The 22,734-nt window shown below is 47.9% G+C and overlaps 1 protein-coding gene and 1 pseudogene across 2 annotated transcripts; one reads left to right on the top strand and one right to left on the bottom strand.

Annotated features, from left to right (window-relative positions):
* Nucleotides 1-309: 309 nt before the first annotated feature.
* On the bottom strand, nucleotides 310-2,518 carry LOC310823945 (BMP-binding endothelial regulator protein-like; the record flags this gene model as incomplete). The annotated part of the gene is made up of 3 exons (XM_083696886.1): nucleotides 1,770-2,518; nucleotides 790-1,181; nucleotides 310-552 (listed from the first exon to the last, which is right to left on the bottom strand). The coding sequence occupies exons 1-3, from the start codon at nucleotides 1,822-1,824 to the stop codon at nucleotides 310-312; spliced, it is 690 nt and encodes a 229-aa protein (XP_083553012.1). The 5' UTR covers nucleotides 1,825-2,518.
* Nucleotides 2,519-3,834: 1,316 nt separating this feature from the next.
* LOC310823704 (glutamate--cysteine ligase regulatory subunit-like) lies at nucleotides 3,835-17,905 on the top strand (annotated as a pseudogene). The gene is made up of 6 exons: nucleotides 3,835-3,852; nucleotides 14,242-14,326; nucleotides 14,631-14,687; nucleotides 14,938-15,150; nucleotides 15,970-16,084; nucleotides 17,856-17,905. The product of its transcript is annotated as a glutamate--cysteine ligase regulatory subunit-like (transcript).
* Nucleotides 17,906-22,734: the final 4,829 nt, after the last annotated feature.

Below are 22,734 nucleotides of genomic sequence, written 5' to 3' on the forward strand. Positions count from 1 at the left end.
TACGGCCCTGGGGGGGTGGAGTTATGGCAGGCGGCGAAGGGGCCGCTGCTATTGGCCATGACGCCACACAGCTGGTTGACCTTCTCAGTGCAGTTGGGTCTCATGTCAGTTGTTATGTTGGCAGCACAGCTGTGGAGGAGCAACACACACACACACACACACACAGGAGCAACATGGCCCGGGGTTCGAGGATATATCACTTGGAAGTGGGGGTGAGTACATCACTCAGGACTGTGTGTGTGTGTGTGTGTGTGTGTGTGTGTGTGTGTGTGTGTCCTGGATTGCTACTCCATCATAACCTGACAACATTTACCTTGTTGAACCGTAGTTGCTGTTCTTCCACTTCGCCGGGTCCCCGCTGGAAGCACCGTGCGAACAGACGCCATCCAGCGGACGAACTCCGACCTTCCGAATGGCCAGGGTGTAGCCGTTGTACTCGAGGGTGGTGTTGTACATGCTGAGACGGACGACCACCATCCTGTCACTACTATTGACAGACACGCCAGAGGCCACCTCAACGGTCGTGGACACGTTCACCTTCGTTCCGTTCACCTACAGCCAAGGACCAGGCAGGGAGATATGGTGAATCTGCCCAGTTACACACACACACACACACACACACACACACACACACACACACACACACACACTCACTCTCACTCTCAATCTCACTCTCACTCTCACTCTCACACACACACACACATACACACACACACACACACACACACACACACACACACACACACACATGTATGTAGGGGGAGTGATTGTGATGGTGGCCCAACTTACCCAGACTTTCCTTCCCTGGCCCAGGACGACGCTGGCTTGATCGACGCCCACTTTTAGATCCACGTGCACTTTGTCAACAAAGGACTTGTTGATGCTCCTGCGGCTCCCGGGGATGGTCGCCACTTTGAAACCAGCGTCTGTAACGGAGCTGTTGATGGCGAGGACGTTGTAGGAGCATCGGTCCTGGCTTTGGATACGTTTCCCGTCAAATGTGATGAAGTGAGGGTCGCCCGTGACAACGCACACATTGATTTTGGGAACACATCCAGCTTCAGAACAGGTTTCAGCTTTGCTGCATCCCAGCGTTGAGAGACCTTTGACACCACAGCTGATGGTGTCACAGGGGTTTTGTGGATTGGTGAATTTCTGACCGAAAATGAGGCGAGACGTCCCTGCGGGGCACAGAGACAAAGATAGGTCACCTAACCAGGCCCCGCCCACACCAGAGAGCTGTCTACCAGGCCCCGCCCACACCAGAGAACTGTCTACCAGGCCCCGCCCACACCAGAGAGCTGTCTACCAGGCCCCGCCCACACCAGAGAGCTGTCTACCAGGCCCCGCCCACACCAGAGAGCTGTCTACCAGGCCCCACCCACACCAGAAAACTGTCTACCAGGCCCCGCCCACACCAGAGAGCTGTCAACCAGGCCCCGCCCACACCAGAGAGCTGTCTACCAGGCCCCACCCACACCAGAGAGCTGTCTCCCAAGCCCCGCCCACACCAGAGAGATGTCTACCAGGCCCCGCCCACACCAGAGAACTGTCTACCAGGCCCCGCCCACACCAGAGAGCTGTCAACCAGGCCCCGCCCACACCAGAGAGCTGTCTACCAGGCCCCGCCCACACCAGAAAACTGTCTACCAGGCCCCGCCCACACCAGAGAGCTGTCTACCAGGCCCCGCCCACACCAGAGAGCTGTCTACCAGGCCCCGCCCACACCAGAGAACTGTCTACCAGGATGTTAGATCTGTTGAAATTACCTGTATCACAGCCAACCAGGCCGAAATAATTGAATTGGGACATAGATGCAGACATCGGGATCCTCTTTATGATGTCCCCTCCTTCAGTGGTATACCCAATATCCTATCAAGAGTAAAGACAATCAACCCATCACTATGGAGACCACATAGGACTGGACCAGGGGGGGCTGGTGGAGGTAGAAACACGTGTTTGATAAAATTCCTCATTCCTTCCATGCATTACAATGAGCCCATCCTAACATATTTTCTATTCCTTAAATTTGATCAATTCTAATTGTTATTAAATGTGTTTGTCAAAGCTGCTTGAAACATGGTGTTGCTATGACACCCTGAGAAAAGGCTCCACAGCAGTTCCTGACAGGTACCTTCCATATGATGGATGACACAGCCTTTTGGAATGTTTTAATATACAATAAACAATATACAAATAATATACTTACGCCGGTCAATGACTTGTCGTAAACTACATATTGTAGAAAGGTGTTTCCGTCTTTGAGAACCCTGAAGCTCATCATGACCTGAGAAGGACCAGGAAGACAGCGTGAGCCTGGGCTCAGGTGATTCATGAGAAATACATTTCTTAATATACAGTCGTTTTTAGAACAGTTTCATAGTTGTGTTTAGAACAGTTTCATAGTTGTGTTTAGAACAGTTTCATAGTTGTGTGTAGAACAGTTTCATGTGTTTGATGTCTGTGTAGAAGAGGAGTAATTACTTTTCCATTCCTGTGATACACCACGCAAGTACTTTCTCGATCATTGTATTCTGTGCTGCCAGGAATGTTGTGTTGTGTATAGTATCCCATTGAAGTAGTTGTTTTCGCTATATGTATTGGATATAGCGACATACGAAGAATCTGTGGCCCCAGAATGCAGTCTCCCCATCCTGCACTGGGCCTCTCACCAAAACACAGAGTGAAATTGTCGGTACTGTACTGATGTGGGAGGAATGAGAGAACATGATGTCACTATATGATATTTAATGATGATATATATAATGATGTCATAATAACAGCTTTGATGGAGGTGACTTTGATTTTGACTCACAGTGGCCTTAGTATAAATCTTTCCAAAGAATTTGATTGGACATGAGCTGAAAAATATGGTATGGTCTTTTGCCCAGGCTGCACCTGAGACAAAGGGAGAGAGAGAGAGAGAGAGAGAGAGAGACAGAGAGAGGTTGGTAACCAACCTAGTGACCAACAAGCAATTCTGGTGACGTTTGACGGGAGAATGGGAGAATGGAATGTATGTGACAATATGACAGACAGACAGACAGACAAATAGACAGACAGACAGACAGAGGGAACACTATGTGACTTACCTGCACAGGTGAGCAGAACCAGGAGCGGCAGAACCAGCGGAGCTGAGCCCATGTTGGTGGAGTTTGACAGTGAAGGTGGAAGCAGAGCTGCAGGGGAGAGAGTCTGTCTCAGTGACAACATGGATTGGAGAAACACTGGGCTGTTTGGCTTATTAGTCCAAAACTATTCCAAATCTAAATGAGCTGAGCCATCACAAACACAGAATAATAAACATGACTTAACATTAGAATGTGATGTACAGTGTTGGAGAAGCTACTCTGAAAATCAACTAACCCGAAATGACTATTAAATTACCATTTACTTTACAAAGGAAGAAGTAGAACTACACTAAAGCCCTTGATAGAAATACAGTTTGTCAAACTAAAGCTAATTTGAAAAAGTCGTTACCACATCAAAACTACTTCATCCAACACATGACAGTCAGTTACTGAAAGATGACTTGTACCTGTATGATATTTAACGCAGTCTCCTAACAAACAATACAATTCAATACACACACACACACAAACACACACACACACACACACACACACACACACACATACAGACACACACACACACACACACACACACACACACACACACAGACACACACACACACACACACACACACACACACACACACACACAGACACACATACACACACCAAGATTTACCAATAAAATTGTATTTTCTTTTGCAAAATCAGCTTGAAGGTTTTAATTAAGTGGCAGCTTAGGGTGAACCCTAACCTGTAAAGAATGTGGCTGGAGCGACACGTATAGAATATTCCAACTATTCTACATTCCTATTGTTGACCCACATGCAGGCACTGGGATCAATGTCAGTACTACAGTGCCCTCCATAAGTATTGGAAAGAGGAAGCATTTTGTCTTCTTTTAGCTCTGTACTCCAACAGTTTACATTTGAAATCAAACAATTACATGGATTGGAGAAACACTGGGCTGTTTGGCTTATTATTCCAAAACTATTCCAAATCAAAATGAGCTGAGCCATCGCAAACACAGAATAATAAACATGACTTAACATTAGAATGTGATGTACAGTGTTGGAGAAGCTACTCTGAAAATCAACTAACCCGAAATGACTATTAAATTACCATTTACTTTACAAAGGAAGAAGTAGAACTACACTAAAGCCCTTGATAGAAATACAGTTTGTCAAACTAAAGCTAATTTGAAAAAGTCGTTACCACATCAAAACTACTTCATCCAACACATGACAGTCAGTTACTGAAAGATGACTTGTACCTGTATGATATTTAACGCAGTCTCCTGACAAACAATACAATACAATACACACACACACACACACACACACACACACACACACACACACACAGACAGACACACACACACACACACACACACACACACACAGACACACACACACACACACACACAGACACACACACACACACACACACACACACACACACACACACACACACACACACACACACACACACACACACACAGTGTAGGCACCATACCTCCGGAGATCTTCTCAGAGAGAGTGAGGCTCAACCCATCTGTTGTTGTCTCTTATAGGTGAGGAGAGGAGGGGGGAGGAGCCGCTCGTCAGGTGTTCAATCTCCCCAAACACTCCCATGTCTCGCCCCTTCTCCGGTACGACCTGACCTTTAAAATGGTATTTTCTTTTGCAAAAACAACTAAAGGTGTTAGTTTAGTGGCAGCTTAGGGTGCACCCTAACCCTGTAAAGAATGTGACTGGAGCGACACGTATAGAATATTCCAACTATTCTACATTCCTATTGTTGACGCACATGCAGGCACTGGGATCAATGTCAGTACTACAGTGCCCTCCATAAGTCAAAGTCAAAGTCAAGTCAAAGTGGCTTTAATGTCAATTCTTCACATGTCAAGACATACAAAGGAATCGAGAGGACGTTTCTCACTCTCCCACGGTGAGCTGGAGCGACACGTATAAACAATTCCAACTAGTCTACATTCCTATTGTTGACGCACATGCAGGCACTGGGATAGATGTCAGTACTACAGTGCCCTCCATAAGTATTGGAAAGAGGAAGCATTTTGTCTTCTTTTAGCTCTGTACTCCAACAGTTTACATTTGAAATCAAACAATTACTACAAGGTTAAAGTAGAGATTCTCAGCTTTAATTTGATAAAACCAAGATTCCTAGAAGATAAAAGTGAGCCTTTAACCCAAAACAAAGAAGAGGTTAATCAGTATGGGTAATAGTGAATGAAGCAATAGTGACAGTTACACTATGGTTCATGTTCTTGGCTACAGTCTTAAACTATGGTTCATGGTTTACATGACAGATAGATAGACAGATAGATAGACAGACATACAGACAGATAGATAGGTAGATAGATACAGTTGTGGTCAGAAGTTTACATACACTTGTAAAGAACATGCATGTCATGGCAGTCTTGAGTTTCCAATCATTTCTGTGATGGACCCTAACCCTAACCCTTACCCTTACCCTAACCCTAACCCTTACCCTAACCCTATCCTCAACCCTAACCCTTACCCTAACCCTATCCCCAACCCTAACCCTAACCCTTAACCCTAACCCCAACCCTTACCCTTACCCTATCCCCAACCCTAACCCCAACCGTAACCTTAACCCCAACCCTAAACCTAACCTTAAGCCCTAACCCTAACCCCTAACCCTAACCTTAACCCCTAACCCCCTAACCTAACACTGAGTGAAGCAGTTGTGACTGGTGAAACTCATTCTTCAGCCTACGCATAAGCAAGAATTCCTCGTTGTCACTGAACCGTTATCATACAACCTGACCTTTAAAATGGTATTTTCTTTTGCAAAAACAACTAAAGGTGTTAGTTTAGTGGCAGCTTAGGGTGCACCCTAACCCTAACCTGTAAAGAATGTGACTGGAGCGACACGTATAGAATATTCTAACTATTCTACATTCCTATTGTTGACGCACATGCAGGCACTGGGATCAATGTCAGTACTACAGTGCCCTCCATAAGTCAAAGTCAAAGTCAAGTCAAAGTGGCTTTAATGTCAATTCTTCACATGTCAAGACATACAAAGGAATCGAGAGGACGTTTCTCACTCTCCCACGGTGAGCTGGAGCGACACGTATAGAATATTCCAACTAGTCTACATTCCTATTGTTGACGCACAATCTATCTATCTCTCAGTCACAGTACATACAGCAACAGCAACATTAGTATAATAGAACATTAGTATAATAAAACATTAGTGTAATAGAACATTAGTATAATAGAACATTAGTATAATAAAACGTTAGTGTAATAGAACATTTATGTAATAGAACATTAGTGTAATAGAACATTTATGTAATAGAACAGTGTAATAGAACATTTATGTAATAGAACAGTGTAATAGAACATCAGTGTAATATAATCTTAGTATAATAGAACATTAGTATAATAGAATATCAGTGGAAACCAAAGGGGACGTTTTCTTTCCAGTGTTAACACTTCACTTAGCAACGTCATGACAACCCAAATGTGCAGACAGGCCTAGGAGACGAGTTAACCCTAACCCTGACCCTGACCCTGACTCTGACCCTAACCCTAACTCTGACCCTGAACCTGACTCTGACCCTGACCCTAACCCTAACTCTAACCCTGACTCTGACCCTAACCCTAAACCCTAACCCTAAACCCTGACCCTAACCCTAGGGCTAGTAGAAACATGTAGTTAGTCTATGTTAGTAGAACCATGTAGGCTCTTCAAACCCACCTCCTCGTTGCTAGGCAACCCCCCCCTTTTCCCTCCACCGTTCGTATTTTACGACATCTTTTAGAAAAAAATGTTTTATGAAACTCCTTCAAACCACACACTCTCCCCACCCCCTCGTTGCTAAGTAACCCACCATATCCCGTCCCTTTCCGACATTTTCTTTTCCTTTACGACATTCCCTCAAACACACCAACCTCCCTTATTTTACGACATTTTATTATTATTATTATTATTATTATTATTATTATTATTATTATTATTATTATTATTATTATTATTATTATATCTTTACGACATTTACTTCTTCTTTACGAGAGAAGGGGAGACAGACACCATTGAAACCACCACCACCACCGACACCGGCGGCTCCTCTGGTACCCGTAGCGGGTTCACTGGGACCGTCTCCCCCGGTGGTACCGTCTCCTCTACCGGCTCCTTCGGCGGCTCTGGGACCGTCTCCTCTACCGGCTCTGAGGCTAATGCTAACGGGGCTAACTAACGAAGCTAACGAATTTACCTACCGAGTGCAGTGTTGACGGGGTGCTAAAGGCTAATGCTAACTGGCTCTAACGAACTGACCGTGTGTGTGTGGGTGTGGAAACGCGTCGTGTCATCATTACTCGACATTCCTTCAAACCCACCCCCTCGTTGCTAGGCAACCCCCCCCCCCCTTTCCCTCCACCGTTCGTATTTGTTTTGAAAAACTATTTTTACGACAGTCCTTCAAACCACACACACTCTCCCCACCCCCTCGTTGCTAGGTAACCCACCATATCCCGTCCCTTTCCGACATTTTCTTTTCCTTTACGACATTCCCTCAAACCCACCAACTGTTCCTCGTTGCTAGACAACCCCACCCCTCCCTCATTTTACGATATCTTTTTATTATTATTATTATTATATCTTTACGACATTTACTTCTTCTTTACGAGAGAAGGGGAGACAGACACCATGGAAACCACCGACACCGGTGGCTCCTCTGGTACTCGTAGCGGGTCCTCTGGGACCGTCTCCCCCGGTGGTACCGTCTCCTCTTCCGGCTCCTCCGGCAGCTCTGGGACCGTCTCCGCCGGCTCCTCCGGCGGCTCTGGGACCGGCTCCTCCGGCGGCTCTGGGACCGTGTCCTCCGGCGGCTCTGGGACCGTGTCCTCCGGCGGCTCTGGGACCGGCTCCTCCGGCGGCTCTGGGACCGTGTCCTCCGGCGGCTCTGGGACCGTGTCCTCCGGCGGCTCTGGGACCGGCTCCTCCGGCGGCTCTGGGACCGTCTCCGGCGGCTCCTCCGGCGGCTCTGGGACCGTCTCCGGCGGCTCCTCCTCTGGTATCAGTACCCGGACCTCGTTTCTGACCCGGGCCACGACGCTCAACCTCCACACCGGGAACCTCGTCAACCGGAGCCGGCTGAAGAAGAAGTGTCCGTCGTCCCCGAGTGAGGAGGTAAGAAGGGCGGGGGGGGGGGTCGGGAGACTAGAGGCTAATGCTAATGGGGCTAACGAAGCTAACGAATTTACCTACCGAGTGCAGTGTTGACGGGGTGCTAAAGGCTAATGCTAACTGGGGCTAACGAAGCTAACGAATTTACCTACCGAGTGCAGTGTTGACGGGGTGCTAAAGGCTAATGCTAACTGGGGCTAACGAAGCTAACGAATTTACCTACCGAGTGCAGTGTTGACGGGGTGCTAAAGGCGAATGCTAACTGGCTCTAACGAACTGACCGTGTGTGTGTGTGTGTGTGTGTGTGTGTGTGTGTATTATGAATGTGATGAAATAAATACTAAATATGTCGTTTTATTGTCATTTTCTGTCTGTCTGTCTGACCTGTTGTTGCCGTTCAGCTCCAGAATTGTATCCGCGCCACGCTGTCTCTGACCTGTCTGTCTCTCTATCTGACCTGTCTCTCTCTCTCTCTGTCTGTCTGTCTAACCTGTATGTCTTTTGTTGCCCTCCAGCTCCAGGATTGTATCCGCGCCATGCTGTCTCTGACCTGTCTGTCCCTCTGTCTTATCTGTCTGTCTATCTGTCTGTCTGTCTGTTTCTCTCTGACCTGTCTGTCTCTCCATCTGACCTGTCTGTCTGTTGTTGCCGTAGCTCCAGGACTGTATCCGCGCCACGCTGAGTGACTGGTCCTCCGAGACGCCGTCGGCCGGGGAGAAGGTGAGACTCATCCCTCTCTTCTCTCCCTCCCTCCTTTCCTGTCTCTCTCTCTCTCCCTCCTTCCCTCCCTCCTTTCCTGTCTCTCTCTCTCTCCCTCCTTCCCTCCCTCCTTTCCTCCTGTCTCTCTCTTCCTTCCCTCCTTTCTTGTCTTCCTTACTTCCTTCCCTCCTGTCTCTCCCTCCCTCCCTCCCTCCCTCCCTCCTGTCTCTCCCTCCTTCCCTCCCTCCTTCTCTCCCTCCTTTCCTGTCTTCCTTCCTTCCTTCCCTCCTGTCTCTCCCTCCCTCCCTCCCTCCTGTATCTCTCCCTTCTCCCCTCCCTCCTGTCTCTCTCCCTCCTTCTCCCCTCCTTCTCCCCTCCCTCCCTCCCTCCCTCCCTCCTGTCTCTCTCTCTCTCTCCTTCTCTCCCTCCTTCCCTTCCCTCCTTTCCTGTTTCCTGTCTTCTTTCCTTACTGTCGGTGGAGGAGAAGGTGAGACTCATCCCTCTCTTCCTTCCTTCCTTCCTTCCCTCCCTCCTTTCCTTCGTCTCTCTCTGGATGCTCCACACATCCACACACACGCGCGCCTAGAGGCGTCAATGTTTAGTGAGTCAAGTGACAACGTGTGTGTGTGTGTGTGTGTGAGAGAGAGGGAGACACAAACACACACACACACACAGATAGACAGACAAACTCACACAGACACACACACTCACTCACTCACACACTCACACTGTGGGAGCCTGGTCGACAGGCGCAACAGTGGGTCAACCAATGAGAATAGAAACAGGCGGAAACAGGGGTTGCGGTGAAATCAACGTAGGGTTTTATTTCTAAGGTGCGGGGAAAAGGGAGAGGCGAAAGGCAACTCAAATCTTCACCGGGTTGGCGGTTGGCGCTACGGCGCTCCGCCGGGTTCTTCTTGTCGTCAGAGAGAGAGAGAGAGAGACAGGCCAAAGTTAGTCGGATATCGGGTCCCTTTCACTGACCTCTTCCTCCGGTCGGTTGGGGGGTTCCTCTCCGTCTTCCAGGCTTTCTCTCCCGTTTGGCTTATGAGACTGGCTTAGCGGGTGTCTGGTCTCGACTCGTTCCTCCAGCCAGTCTGTCTTCAGCTTGTCCTGGGGAGTTTAAAAGGCCTCAGGATCGCCGAGCTGACTCAGCGCACCTGTGAGCGGTGAGCTGAGTCATCTGATTGGTGGCGGAGTCTCCAGGACATAGAACTGGGATAGTACCTCCCATCCAGCACGACACCCCATGGCTGCCTTTGCCTCCCCCTTGTGGCCACCAGGTGTCTCTGTGGGGCACTGCTCACCGGCTGGGCCATCACAACACACAGACACACACACACACTCACACAGACACACAGACAGACACACACAGACAGACACACACTCACACAGACACTCACACACACACAGACACACACACACAGACACACACAGACACACACACACATGCCCAGAGGCGTCAATGTTTAGTGAGTCAAGTGACAACATGTGTGTGTCTGCGTGTGTGTGTGTGTGTGTGTGTGTGTGTGTGTGTGTGTGTGTGTGAGTGTCTGTGCGAGTGTGTGTGTGTGTGTGTGTATGTGTGTATGTGTGTGTGTGTGTGTGCCCCTGAGACAGGGAGAGAGAGAGGGAGACACACACAAACACACACACACACACACATACACACACACACACACACTCGCACAGACACTCACACACACACACACACACACTCACACAGACACACACAGACACACAGACACACACACACACACTCACACAGACACACACACACACAGACACACACACACATGCCCAGAGGCGTCAATGTTTAGTGAGTCAAGTGACAACATGTTCAAGATTCAAGATTCTTTATTTGTCACGTTCATACAAGTATACAGTGAAATGCAAAAGTGACAGTGCCACAGAGTAGTGCAACAATACAATAAGTTTTAAAATACAATAAAATAAAAATAGAAGTACTAAAAATGACGTGTGTGTGTGTCTCAGGGGCACACACACACACACACACACACACACACACACACACTCTGTCACTTTTGCATTTCACTGTATACTTGTACCAACTCTGCCACTCTCAACCACTCAACTCTCCACCCTCTCCACTGAAGTACCCCTGTCTCTCTGTCTCTCTATCAATTCATCTATCACACACACATACATAGTACACACGCATAGCACACACACACACACCTGGTGTGAACACATAGTGTACAGAAACACACATACACACTCGCACAGACACACACACACTCACACAGACACAGACACACACACACTCACACAGACACACACACACTCACACAGACACAGACACACTCACACACACACAGACACACACACACTCACACAGACACACACAGACACACACACACATGCCCAGAGGCGTCAAAGTTTAGTGAGTCAAGTGACAACATGTGTGTGTCTGTGTGTGTGTGTGTGTGTGTGGGTGCTCCTGAGACAGGGAGAGAGAGAGGGAGACACATACACACTCACATACACAGACACACACACACTCACACTGTCTGTCTGTCTGTCTCTGACCTGTCTGTCCCTCTGTCTTATCTGTCTGTCTATCTGTTTGTCTGTCTGTCTGTCTGTCAGTCTCTTACCTGTCTGTCTGTCCGTCTGTTTGTCTCTGACCTGTCTGTCTCTCCATCTGACCTGTCTGTCTGTTGTTGCCGTAGCTCCAGGACTGTATCCGCGCCACGCTGAGTGACTGGTCCTCCGAGACGCCGTCGGCCGGGGAGAAGGTGAGACTCATCCCTCTCTTCTCTCCCTCCCTCCCTCCCTCCTTTCCTGTCTCTCTCTCTCTCCCTCCTTCCCTCCCTCCTTTCCTCCTGTCTCTCTCTTCCTTCCCTCCTTTCTTGTCTTCCTTACTTCCTTCCCTCCTGTCTCTCCCTCCCTCCTGTCTCTCTCCCTCCCTCCTTCCCTCCCTCCTGTCTCTCTCCCTCCCTCCCTCCTTCTTTCCTTCTCTCCCTCCCTCCTGTCTCTCTCTCTCTCTCCTTCCCTCCCCCCTTCTCTCCCTCCCTCCCTCCCTCCCTCCTGTCTCTCTCTCCTTCCCTCCCTCCTGTCTCTCTCTCCTTCCCTCCCTCCCTCCTGTCTCTCTCCCTCCCTCCTTCCCTCCCTCCTGTCTCTCTCCCTCCCTCCCTCCTTCTTTCCTTCTCTCCCTCCCTCCTGTCTCTCTCTCTCTCTCCTTCCCTCCCCCCTTCTCTCCCTCCCTCCCTCCCTCCCTCCTGTCTCTCTCTCCCTCCCTCCCTCCTGTCTCTCTCTCTCTCTCCTTCCCTCCCTCCTTCTCTCCCTCCTTCCCTTCCCTCCTTTCCTGTTTCCTGTCTTCTTTCCTTACTGTCGGCGGAGGAGAAGGTGAGACTCATCCCTCTCTTCCTTCCTTCCTTCCTTCCTTCCCTCCCTCCTTTCCTTCGTCTCTCTCTGGATGCTCCACACACACACACACACGCACACCCACACACACGCGCGCCCAGAGGCGTCAATGTTTAGTGAGTCAAGTGACAATGTGTGTGTATGTGTGTGTGAGAGAGAGGGAGACACACACACAAACACACACACACACACACACAGATAGACAGACACACTCACACAGACACACACACTCACTCACTCACACAGACACACTGTGGGAGCCTGGTCGACAGGCGCAACAGCGGGTCAACCAATGAGAATAGAAACAGGCGGAAACAGGGGTTGCGGTGAAATCAACGTAGGGTTTTATTTCTAAGGTGCGGGGAAAAGGGAGAGGCGAAAGGCAACTCAAATCTTCACCGGGTTGGCGGTTGGCGCTACGGCGCTCCGCCAGGTTCTTCTTGTCGTCAGAGAGAGAGAGAGAGAGACAGGCCAAAGTTAGTGGGATATCGGGTCCCTTTCACTGACCTCTTCCTCCGGTCGGTTGGGGGGTTCCTCTCCGTCTTCCAGGCTTTCTCTCCCGTTTGACTTATGAGACTGGCTTAGCGGGTGTCTGGTCTCGACTCGTTCCTCCAGCCAGTCTGTCTTCAGCTTGTCCTGGGGAGTTTAAAAGGCCTCAGGATCGCCGAGCTGACTCAGCGCACCTGTGAGCGGTGAGCTGAGTCATCTGATTGGTGGCGGAGTCTCCAGGACATAGAACTGGGATAGTACCTCCCATCCAGCACGACACCCCATGGCTGCCTTTGCCTCCCCCTTGTGGCCACCAGGTGTCTCTGTGGGGCACTGCTCACCGGCTGGGCCATCACAACACACAGACACACACACACACACACTCACACACACACTCACTCACACAGACACACACAGACACACACACATGCCCAGAGGCGTCAATGTTTAGTGAGTCAAGTGACAACGTGTGTGTGTGTGTGTGTGTGTGTGTGTGTGTGTGGGTGGGTGCTCCTGAGACAGGGAGAGAGAGAGGGAGACACACACACACACTCACACATACGCACACTCACACAGACAGACACACACTCACACAGACACTCACACATACACACACATGCCCAGAGGCGTCAATGTTTAGTGAGTCAAGTGACAACGTGTGTGTGTGTGTGTGTGTGTGTGTGTGTGTGTGTGTGTGTGTGTGTGGGTGGGTGCTCCTGAGACAGGGAGAGAGAGAGGAAGACACACACACACTCACATACACACAGACACACACACACACACTCACACACTCACACAGACATACACACACTCACACAGACATACACAGACACACTCACACAGACACACACACAGGCAGGGAGACGGGGGGGAGGCAGGTTTGGGGGGGAGGGTTGAACAGGGAGGGAGGGAGGTTCTGCTGAGGTCAGCTAATCTCTCTCTCTTTCTCTCCCTCTCTCTAGTTCGACTAGTCTGGTCTGTCTCTAACCTGGACTGCTCCACCCTCCCAGGCACGCCTGGCTGTCTTTCTGTAATCTGTCTGTCCTGAACCTGTCTGTCTCTCAGACCTGTCTGTCTCTCCAGGAGTCTGATGTCCTAGACTGTTCCACCCCCCAGGCGGCCGAGGCCATCACGCCTGTCTGTCTCTCTGTCTGTCTGTCTCTAACTTGTCTCTCTCTCTCTAACCTGTCTGTCTGTTTACCTGTGTCTCTCTCTCTGACCTGTCTGTCTCTCCAGGAGTCTGACGTCCTGGACTGCTCCACCCCCCATGCGGCCGAGGCCACCATCATGCTTGTCTGTCTCTCTCTCTCTGACCTGTCTGTCTCTCTCTCTCTAACCTGTCTGTCTGTTTACCTGTCTCTCTCTCACCTGTCTTTCTCTAACCTGTCTGTCTCTAACCTGTCTGTCTCTCCAGGAGTCTGACGTCCTGGACTGCTCCACCCCCCAGGCGGCCGAGGCCACCATCACACCGGAGGAGAGGGAGGAGCTGAAGGTGTCTGGTACGCTACGACAAGCTAACGCAGGCTAACGCTACGCTAATGCAGGGTAAGACAGGTTAACGCAGGCTAAGACAGGCTCACACACGCTAACACACACCACGATAACACATGCTAATAAATGCTAGTGCATGCTAACACCGGCTCACACGCACCACGATAACACACGCTAACCCAGGGCTAACAAACGATACCAGCCCATGATTACACACGACGCGACCACACGTTAACACAGGCTAACAAATGACACCAGCACATGCTAACACAGGCTAACCTAGGCTAACCCACGCTAACGTTGTCGTTGCAGTCAAGCTGTTCCTGTGCGAGTCGGACCAGTCGTCCATCAGGCAGGCTGTCGACATGGGTGAGTCCTGCCTGTTTGTCTGTCTGTCTGCCTGTTTGGCTGTCTGCTTGTCTGTCTGTTTGTTTGGCTGGCTGGCTGGCTGTCTGCCTGTCTGTCTCTATCTTTACCTGTTTGTCTCTCCCCTCCACAGCCTGTCTCACCCTCGCCCTGTCGACCAGGAGGACAACATCCCCCCACCCCCCACACCCAGACCCTCTCGGACCTCTAACCTGTCTTTCTCTCCCTAACCTGTCTCCCTCCCCCCCAACAGCCTGTCTCACTCTCGCCCTCTCCCAACTCGACTCGGTCATCCTGGCGCCCGCCCCCCCCCCCCCCGGGGGCCGACCACGCCCCCCAGACCCTCTCGGACCTGCAGCCGGCATGGGTTTTCTTGGAAACGCTGGTGGCGTCCGGGAAGGTGGTCGCCATCGGGACGTCGGACCTGGACAAGGGCCTCCTGGAGGAGCTGCACAACTGGGCCCAGGTGGGTGTCTGTCTGTCTTTCTCTGGCCTGTCTGTTTGTCCTGGACGGTGTGTGTGTCTGTCTGTCTGTCTCTCTCTCTCTCTCGCTCTATCCCTGACCTGTCTGTCTGTCCTGGACAAGGGCCTCCTGGAGGAGTTGTACGACTGGGACCAGGTGGGTGTCTGTCTGTCTGATCTGTCTGTCTGTCTTGGACAAGGGCCTCCTGGAGGAGCGCTACGACTGGGCCCAGGTGGGTGTCTGTCTCTGTCTCTGAACTGTCTGTCTGTCTGTCCTGTGCTGGGGGTATCTGTCTCTCCCTGACCTGTCTGTCTCTCTCTCCATGTCCAAGGTGAAACCCCACCAGTAACCAGGTCAAACTGAGTGCGTACGCCAACTGTCTGTCTCTCTTTCTCTCTCTCTCTTTCTCTCTGTCCCTGTCCTGTCTCTCTCTCTCTGTCCCAACCAAGCAGTTAACAGTGTCTGTCTGTCTGTCTCTCTCTCTCTGTCCCTGACCTGTCTGTCTGTCCCTGACCTGTCTCTCTCTCTCTCTCTCTCTCTCTCTCCCCCGTATCCAAGGTGAAGACCACCAGTAATCAGGTCAACCTGGCGTCCTGTTGTGTGATGCCCCCCGATCTGATGGCCTGTATGTCTCTCTGTCCCTGACCTGTCTGTCTCTCCCTGACCTGTCTCTCTCTCTTCCGTATCCAAGGTGAAGCCCACCAGTAACCAGGTCAACCTGGCGTCCTGTTCTGTGATGCCCCCCGATCTGATGGCCTGTCTGTCTCTCTGTCCCTGACCTGTCTGTCTCTCTGACCTGTCTCTCTCTCTCCCGTATCCAAGGTGAAGCCCATCAGCAACCAGGTCAACCTGGCGTCCTGTTGTGTGATGCCCCCCGATCTGACGGCATATGCCAAGCAGGCGGGGGTCCAGCTACTGACCCACAACGACCCCAAAGGTGGGTGTCTGTCTGTGATCTGTCTGTCTGTGATCAATTTGTCTGGGGGTGTCTGTCTGTCTGTCTCTCTTTCTCTCTCTCTGTCCCTGACCTGTCTGTCTCTCTCTGACCTGTCTGTCCCCCCTCTAACTTAACCTCCCTCTTCATCTGAGCTGTCTGTCTCTCTCTGACCTGTCTCTCTCTCTCCCTCCATCTCTTTCCATGTCTGTCTCTCCCTCTAACCTGTCTCTCTCTCTCTCTCCCTCTCTTTCCATGTCTGTCTCTCCCTCTAACCTGTCTGTAACCTAGGTTAAAATAGCCATAAACAGATACTTGAATAAATAACAGTAAAAATATTTCTGAATAAATATTCTGACATTAGAAATAAAAGTCCATGATTTAGTCTAATAAATAGGATTAAAAATAATTCGTTTCAATATTGATTTTTACAGGAAGTTTTGTCACTTAAACTAGTCAGCCAATCAGAATGGCTGGTTGCAACTTCCTTTTTCATTGAGAATGCTAGTCAGAGACGAAGCAAGTTGAGCGAAAGCTAGTGGAACTAACCAGTGAGCAAAATAACAGCAAAACCGAGTGAAAACGTTTATTTTCTTTGATTTGAAAGTGTTTTATGTTGTATTCTGTCTGCAAAGGTAGACTGTGGTTTATTTAGACATTATATAAGAGAGTAAAACAGTGTATTATCCGGAGCCACGCTCCCGCTGGCGAGCCTCCTACATTCTTGAGAAGAACCATCGGATCATCATCACGTTGCATCCACAAGATTCATCTACATTCTGGAGAAGAACAAGGACTCTTTCATCGGATTTGCGGTAGGACTGTGTAAAGCCTTCGTTATTTCGTTGCAAGAGGATTCGTTTGGACTTTAATTTGCGGTAAGCGTGGACTCAATGAAAACTAAGTTCGCACGTGGCATTCGCTGGACTGTTTCGCCTGGTTGCTAGCAAGGTTGAATTCGTTGACCGTTGCATACGGTCTATGATTGAATTGCATTGTTGCCTGAAAAGATTGATTAGCATTTAACTTGATACTTGATAGTTATTCACTATACGTTCATAGCCTTGATGTTAATGTTGAATGGTGAATGTTTTAATTGATGTTTGATGGTATTATTGTTATCCTACTGGTTTCATGCTAATGCCAAACTGATTTTGATTTTGTTTCTGAACTCGCTAAACATAGTAGCTCACTGGTTTATATTGCTAAAATAGGAGATTAATACTTGATACTTGATTCTAAATAGGCCTAGTGAAAATATTGATTTAATGAAGATTTAAAAGATCTTAATGATACTTAGATAGAATAATCTTATGGAAAAGTAAGATAGCCATTGAACTTAAAATAGTTAACTATTGAAATTAGAAATCAAATAGAACTTTAAAAGAAACTTTAACCGAGACTTCACTTTAGAAATATTTTCTTGAACTGAGAGACTTTGTTTTTCTTGATATTCCTTAAAGAAGAGGTTTATTATTGACCCATTTGCATTTAGATGCAATTGTTTTCAGTATTCAATGTATGTATGTGTAATGTAAACTGTCTTATGGTACCAATTTTCTACTTCTAACTTTTTCTACAAATGTGTATAAACAAGCCGGCATTTAAAACTTACTTGATGGTCTGTGGTGTGTCTGATTATTATTTTGCTATTATTACTGTTTTAACTACTACTGCTCCCTACGAGCCTAGTCACTGGTCCTAACATAGCATACTTATCTACAACTCGAGGTAAGTGTTACATGTCTCTCTCTCTCTCTCTCTCTCCTTCCAGAGCTTATCTCGGCGGCGGGCTTCCAGGAGGCGCTGTCTCTCTCTCTCTGACCCGTCTGTCTATCTGTCTGTCTTTGACATGTCTGTCTCCCCTCTAACCTGTCTCTCTCTCTCTCCCTCCCCCCTCTCCCTCTGAGCTGTCTGTCTGTCTTTGACCTGTCTCTCTCCCCCTAACCTGTCTTTCTCTAACCTGTCTGTCTCTCTGTCGTCTTCCAGAGCTCATCACGTCGGCGGGCTTCCAGGAGGCGCTCCGTGAGAGCGCGGCGTTAGCAACGGCGTCCCACGGCGACCCCGACCGCGACCGCTGTGACGCGGCGTCGGCGTGGCGTGGCGCCTCCGCTGGGTCCTGCGCTACGCCATCATCGTCAAGAGCTGCGGCATCATCAAGGCCAAGGGCTACCCGGTCCACGCGTAGCGTAGCGTAGCATAGCATAGTCTGGTGTAGTCGAGGCTAGCATAGTGTAGTGTAGCCTTAGCATAGCATCGTGTAGCCTTGGTTAGCCTGGTTAGCGTAGCGCGGACGACACCTTGGTTAAGTTGAAAGACTTAGCTACGGTTAGTAGCTAAGTCACATGTATGTAATGTGATGTCATGTATGTAATGCTTATGGAGTTGATGGTGGATTAAATCTGTTCCATCAGTTTTCCAGCGACTGACAGAGAGCAGAAACACGCTGCATGGCGCCATCTGTTGGTCGACTGTCGACAGCACAACACATGAGGCGAATGGAGGAAAGCAGAACCATGTGAGAAGATTTCCTCTTCAGTGGTTGAACCTTTCACACATCTGGCACTCCGGATTGTTTCAGCAGCGTAAAAACAAAATGCATTTTTAAATGTTCCAATGTATTTCTATGGGACTGTTAGGGATAGGAATGTATTTCTATGGGACTGTTAGGGTTAGGAATGTATTTCTATGGGACTGTTAGGGATAGGAATGTATTTCTATGGGACTGTTAGGGTTAGGAATGTATTTCTATGGGACTGTTAGGGTTAGGAATGTATTTCTATGGGACTGTTAGGGATAGGAATGTATTTCTATGGGACTGTTAGGGATAGGAATGTATTTCTATGGAACTGTTAGGGTTAGGAATGTATTTCTATGGAACTGTTAGGGTTAGGAATGTATTTCTATGGGACTGTTCGGTGCCAACATGTTTGACAACATGGTAAGTTAGTGAGTTTCGTTTCTAGGCACACTAGATCGTATCCAGGGGTAATAGAACATTAGTGTAAAAGAACATTAGTTTAATAGAACAGTGTAATAGAACATTAGTGTAATAGAACATTAGTGTAATAGAACATCAGTGTAATAGAACATCAGTGTAATAGAACATTAGTGTAATAGAACAGTGTAATAGAACGTTAGTATAATAGAACATTAGTTTAATAGAACATTAGTGTAATAGAACATCAGTGTAATAGAACATTAGTATAATAGAACATTAGTGTAATAGAACATTAGTGTAATAGAACGTTAGTTTAATAGAACATTAGTGTAATAGAACATTAGTATAATAGAACATTAGTGTAATAGAACGTTAGTATAATAGAACATTAGTGTAATAGAACATTAGTATAATAGAATGTTAGTTTAATAGAACATTAGTTTAATAGAACATTAGTATAATAGAACATTAGTATAATAGAACATTAGTGTAATAGAACGTTAGTGTAATAGAACATTAGTGTAATAGAACATTAGTGGAAACCAAAGGGGACGTTTTCTTTCCAGTGTTAACACTTCCCTTAGCAACGTCATGACAACCCAAATGTGCAGACAGGCCTAGGAGACGCTGAGAAAATCACCAGGACTCCACTGCCCTCTCTGCAGAGCATCTACCACCGCAGAGTCCACAGGAGAGCCGCCTCCATCCTCAAGGACCCCACCCACCCCCAGCACGGACTGTTCACACTTCTACCCTCAGGCCGGAGGTACAGAAGTGTTAAATGCAGGACCACCAGACTGAAGAACTCCTTCTTTCCCACTGCCATCAGGCTCCTAAACAACCCATAGGAGATTAATATAACCTTACTACCTCAAATAACTGAATTTTCCAGTTTGCATAATTGCACTGCTACATTTGCACTGTTTTATTATTATTATTGCTGCTATTTTATTGTATGCCTTAAGTTTTGCTGTCTTGTACATTTGTTTAGTATATATTGTATATTCTTTAGTATTGTATATTTTACATTGGTTGGCATTCTGCGGACAGCAAAGCAAGAATTTCATTGTACAGGGAAACATGTTTTCTACTGTGCATATGATAATAAACACTTTGAATCTTGAATCTTGAATCTTAACCCTGACCCTGACTCTAACCCTAACCCTAACCCTAACTCTAACTCTAACTCTAACCCTGACCCTGACCCTGACTCTAACCCTAACTCTAACTCTAACCCTGACCCTGACCCAAACTCTAACCCTAACTCTAACTCTAACCCTGACCCTGAACCTGACCCAAACCCTAATCATAACCCCAACCCTAACCCGAACCCTGGGACGTTCTCTGTCTCCTTGCAGTAATCTAGAGCAGGAGTCCCCAATTACCGGGCCGCGGACCAGTTTCGGCCGTGGATCATTTGGTACCGGGCCGCACAGAAAGAATAAAAACATTTTAATTTGTATTTTATTTCCATTTTATTGACTATCGCAGTCTGCAGGGTGTTTGAAAAATGACCACTTCCATCTGTGCCACTTTTCCACACTTCTCAGTCGCAGTTTTTTTTCCATGCACCGATAAATGAAGCCCACAAGCTAACCCAGCAAAAATGAGTAAAAAACAAACATTGCTGGAGAGATTCTTTGAAAAGGGGGAAAGACTCTATGATGAGACAGCAGAAGACTCCTAGACTGCCAAAAAAAAAGAAAACTGCATTTAAAAGAAAATACCTAAGAGTCCTACTTAAATTACGGGTTCATCGCAACAGGTGATTGACATGCCCCAAGCCCGCTCTGTATAATATGTGGCGACCGGCTATCCAACGAGGCCATGAAGCCTTCAAAACTGCTTCGCCACGTAGAGACCAAGCACCCTGCATTAAAAGACAAGTCTTTGGTGTTTTTTTTAAAGAAAAAAACATGAACACGAAGGACAGAGGCAATTATTGAAGGCCACCACATCATCAAATGTGTCTGCACTGAGAGCATCATTCTTAGTGGCTAACCGCATTGCCAAGGCTAAGAAGCCCTTCACTATTGGTGAAGAGTTGATCATGCCTGCCGGTAAGGACACTTCGGGTGTCACTGTCTCCCATCACCCCTAGATGGGACCGTCTCGTTGCAGGGAAACAAGCTCAGTGCTCCCACTGATTCTGTATTATGGTGAGTTGAGTCACTTTTACATTATAAATGTAATAATTAAATGAATAATTAAATTATATAATATGCACTTTATTGTGTTTTGTTATGCGCGTGATTCTTTCCCCCCCGGTCCGTGGAAAAATAGTCTTGCATGAAACTGGTCCGTGGTGCAAAAAAGGTTGAGGACCGCTGCTCTAGAGCAGGAGTGCCCAACCAGTCGATCGCGGTCTACTGGTAGACCCCGGCCTGATCCCAAGTCGATCACGAGGGGTGTAGGAAAAAATTAAAAAAAAAAAAGTTTTTTTTATGTGTAACTGTAAACTGTTTTGTTTTGTTGTAGTTATGCATCGTTGGATATGTTTTGTTTTGTGTGTGTGTGTGTGTGTGTTATATTTTGTATTAAATGTACACTACAGCCTATCATGAGTCCTTGCCTGCGCACCCTATCAGTCTCTTAAACACGTCCACAAAAAAAAAAAAAGTAGGTCACGTTTAACCTACTGTAGCGCGAGACATGCATGATAGTAAGTTGACAGCTGTCAACAGTAGCTAGCAGCTAGCGATCAGAGCGGTTACGCACTCCTAAACTTTAACATGTCTGAGGGGAAACGAGCCAAAACCTACCATTTTCACCCTGAATGGGAGGAAGATTATTTTTGTGTTTATTCTCATTCAAAGCCTGTTTGTTTGATCTGCAATGCAACGGTGGCGTTGGCAAAGAAAGGGAATCTGGAGCGGCATTTTAAAACGGTACCCGGGAGCTACGAGAGGGATTTCCCTGCAAAAACGCCTTTACGCGCCACAAAAGTGCGTGATTTGAAAGCACAGCTTGCAGCACGGCAGTCAATCTTCACCAAACCGAAGACCCAGGGTAAGGCCGCAACTATTGCTTCCTATCGCGTCAGTCACGTCCTTGCTAAACACAAGAAGCCATTCAAAGACAGCGATATTGTGAAGGAAGCCTTTCTCGAGGCAGCGGATAGCCTTTTTGACGACTTTAAAAATAAAACCGAGATCGTGAAGGCCATTAAAGAAGTGCAACTCTCCCGCAATACGACTACAAGGCGATGTGAGGGAATGGCTGTGGATGTGGAGGAGCAACTGAGGAAGGATATTGACGCGAGTGCTTTTCCCTCCAATTTGACGAGTCGACTGATATGGTGGATGTGGCACAATTGTGTGTTTTCATCAGGATGGTTTTTGAAGACATGAGCGCCAAGGAAGAGCTACTCACCATTTTGCCATTAAAAGGACACACCAGAGGTGAGGATATGTTTAATGCTTTCATGGGATTTGTTAGCGAGACAAAACTGCCGCTCTTCAAGCTGATCTCCATCACAACTGATGGGGCGCCTGCTATGATGGGCCGCACCAGTGGGTTCATTGCAAAGAAAGTGAATCTTTCCCAGATATCCTGAATTATCATTGTATAATTCACCAGCAAGCGTTGTGTGGAAAGATTTCAAATATGAAAGAAGTGATGGATATTGCAATGAAGATTGTGTGTTCAGTTCGGGCCAGGAGTCTGCAGAGAAGGCTTTTCCGTGCTCACTTGGAGGAGAATGATGCTGAGC

Source organism: Argentina silus, assembly GCF_951799395.1.
Source record: "Argentina silus genome assembly, chromosome: Y".
NCBI classification, from domain to species: Eukaryota; Metazoa; Chordata; class Actinopteri; order Argentiniformes; family Argentinidae; genus Argentina; species Argentina silus.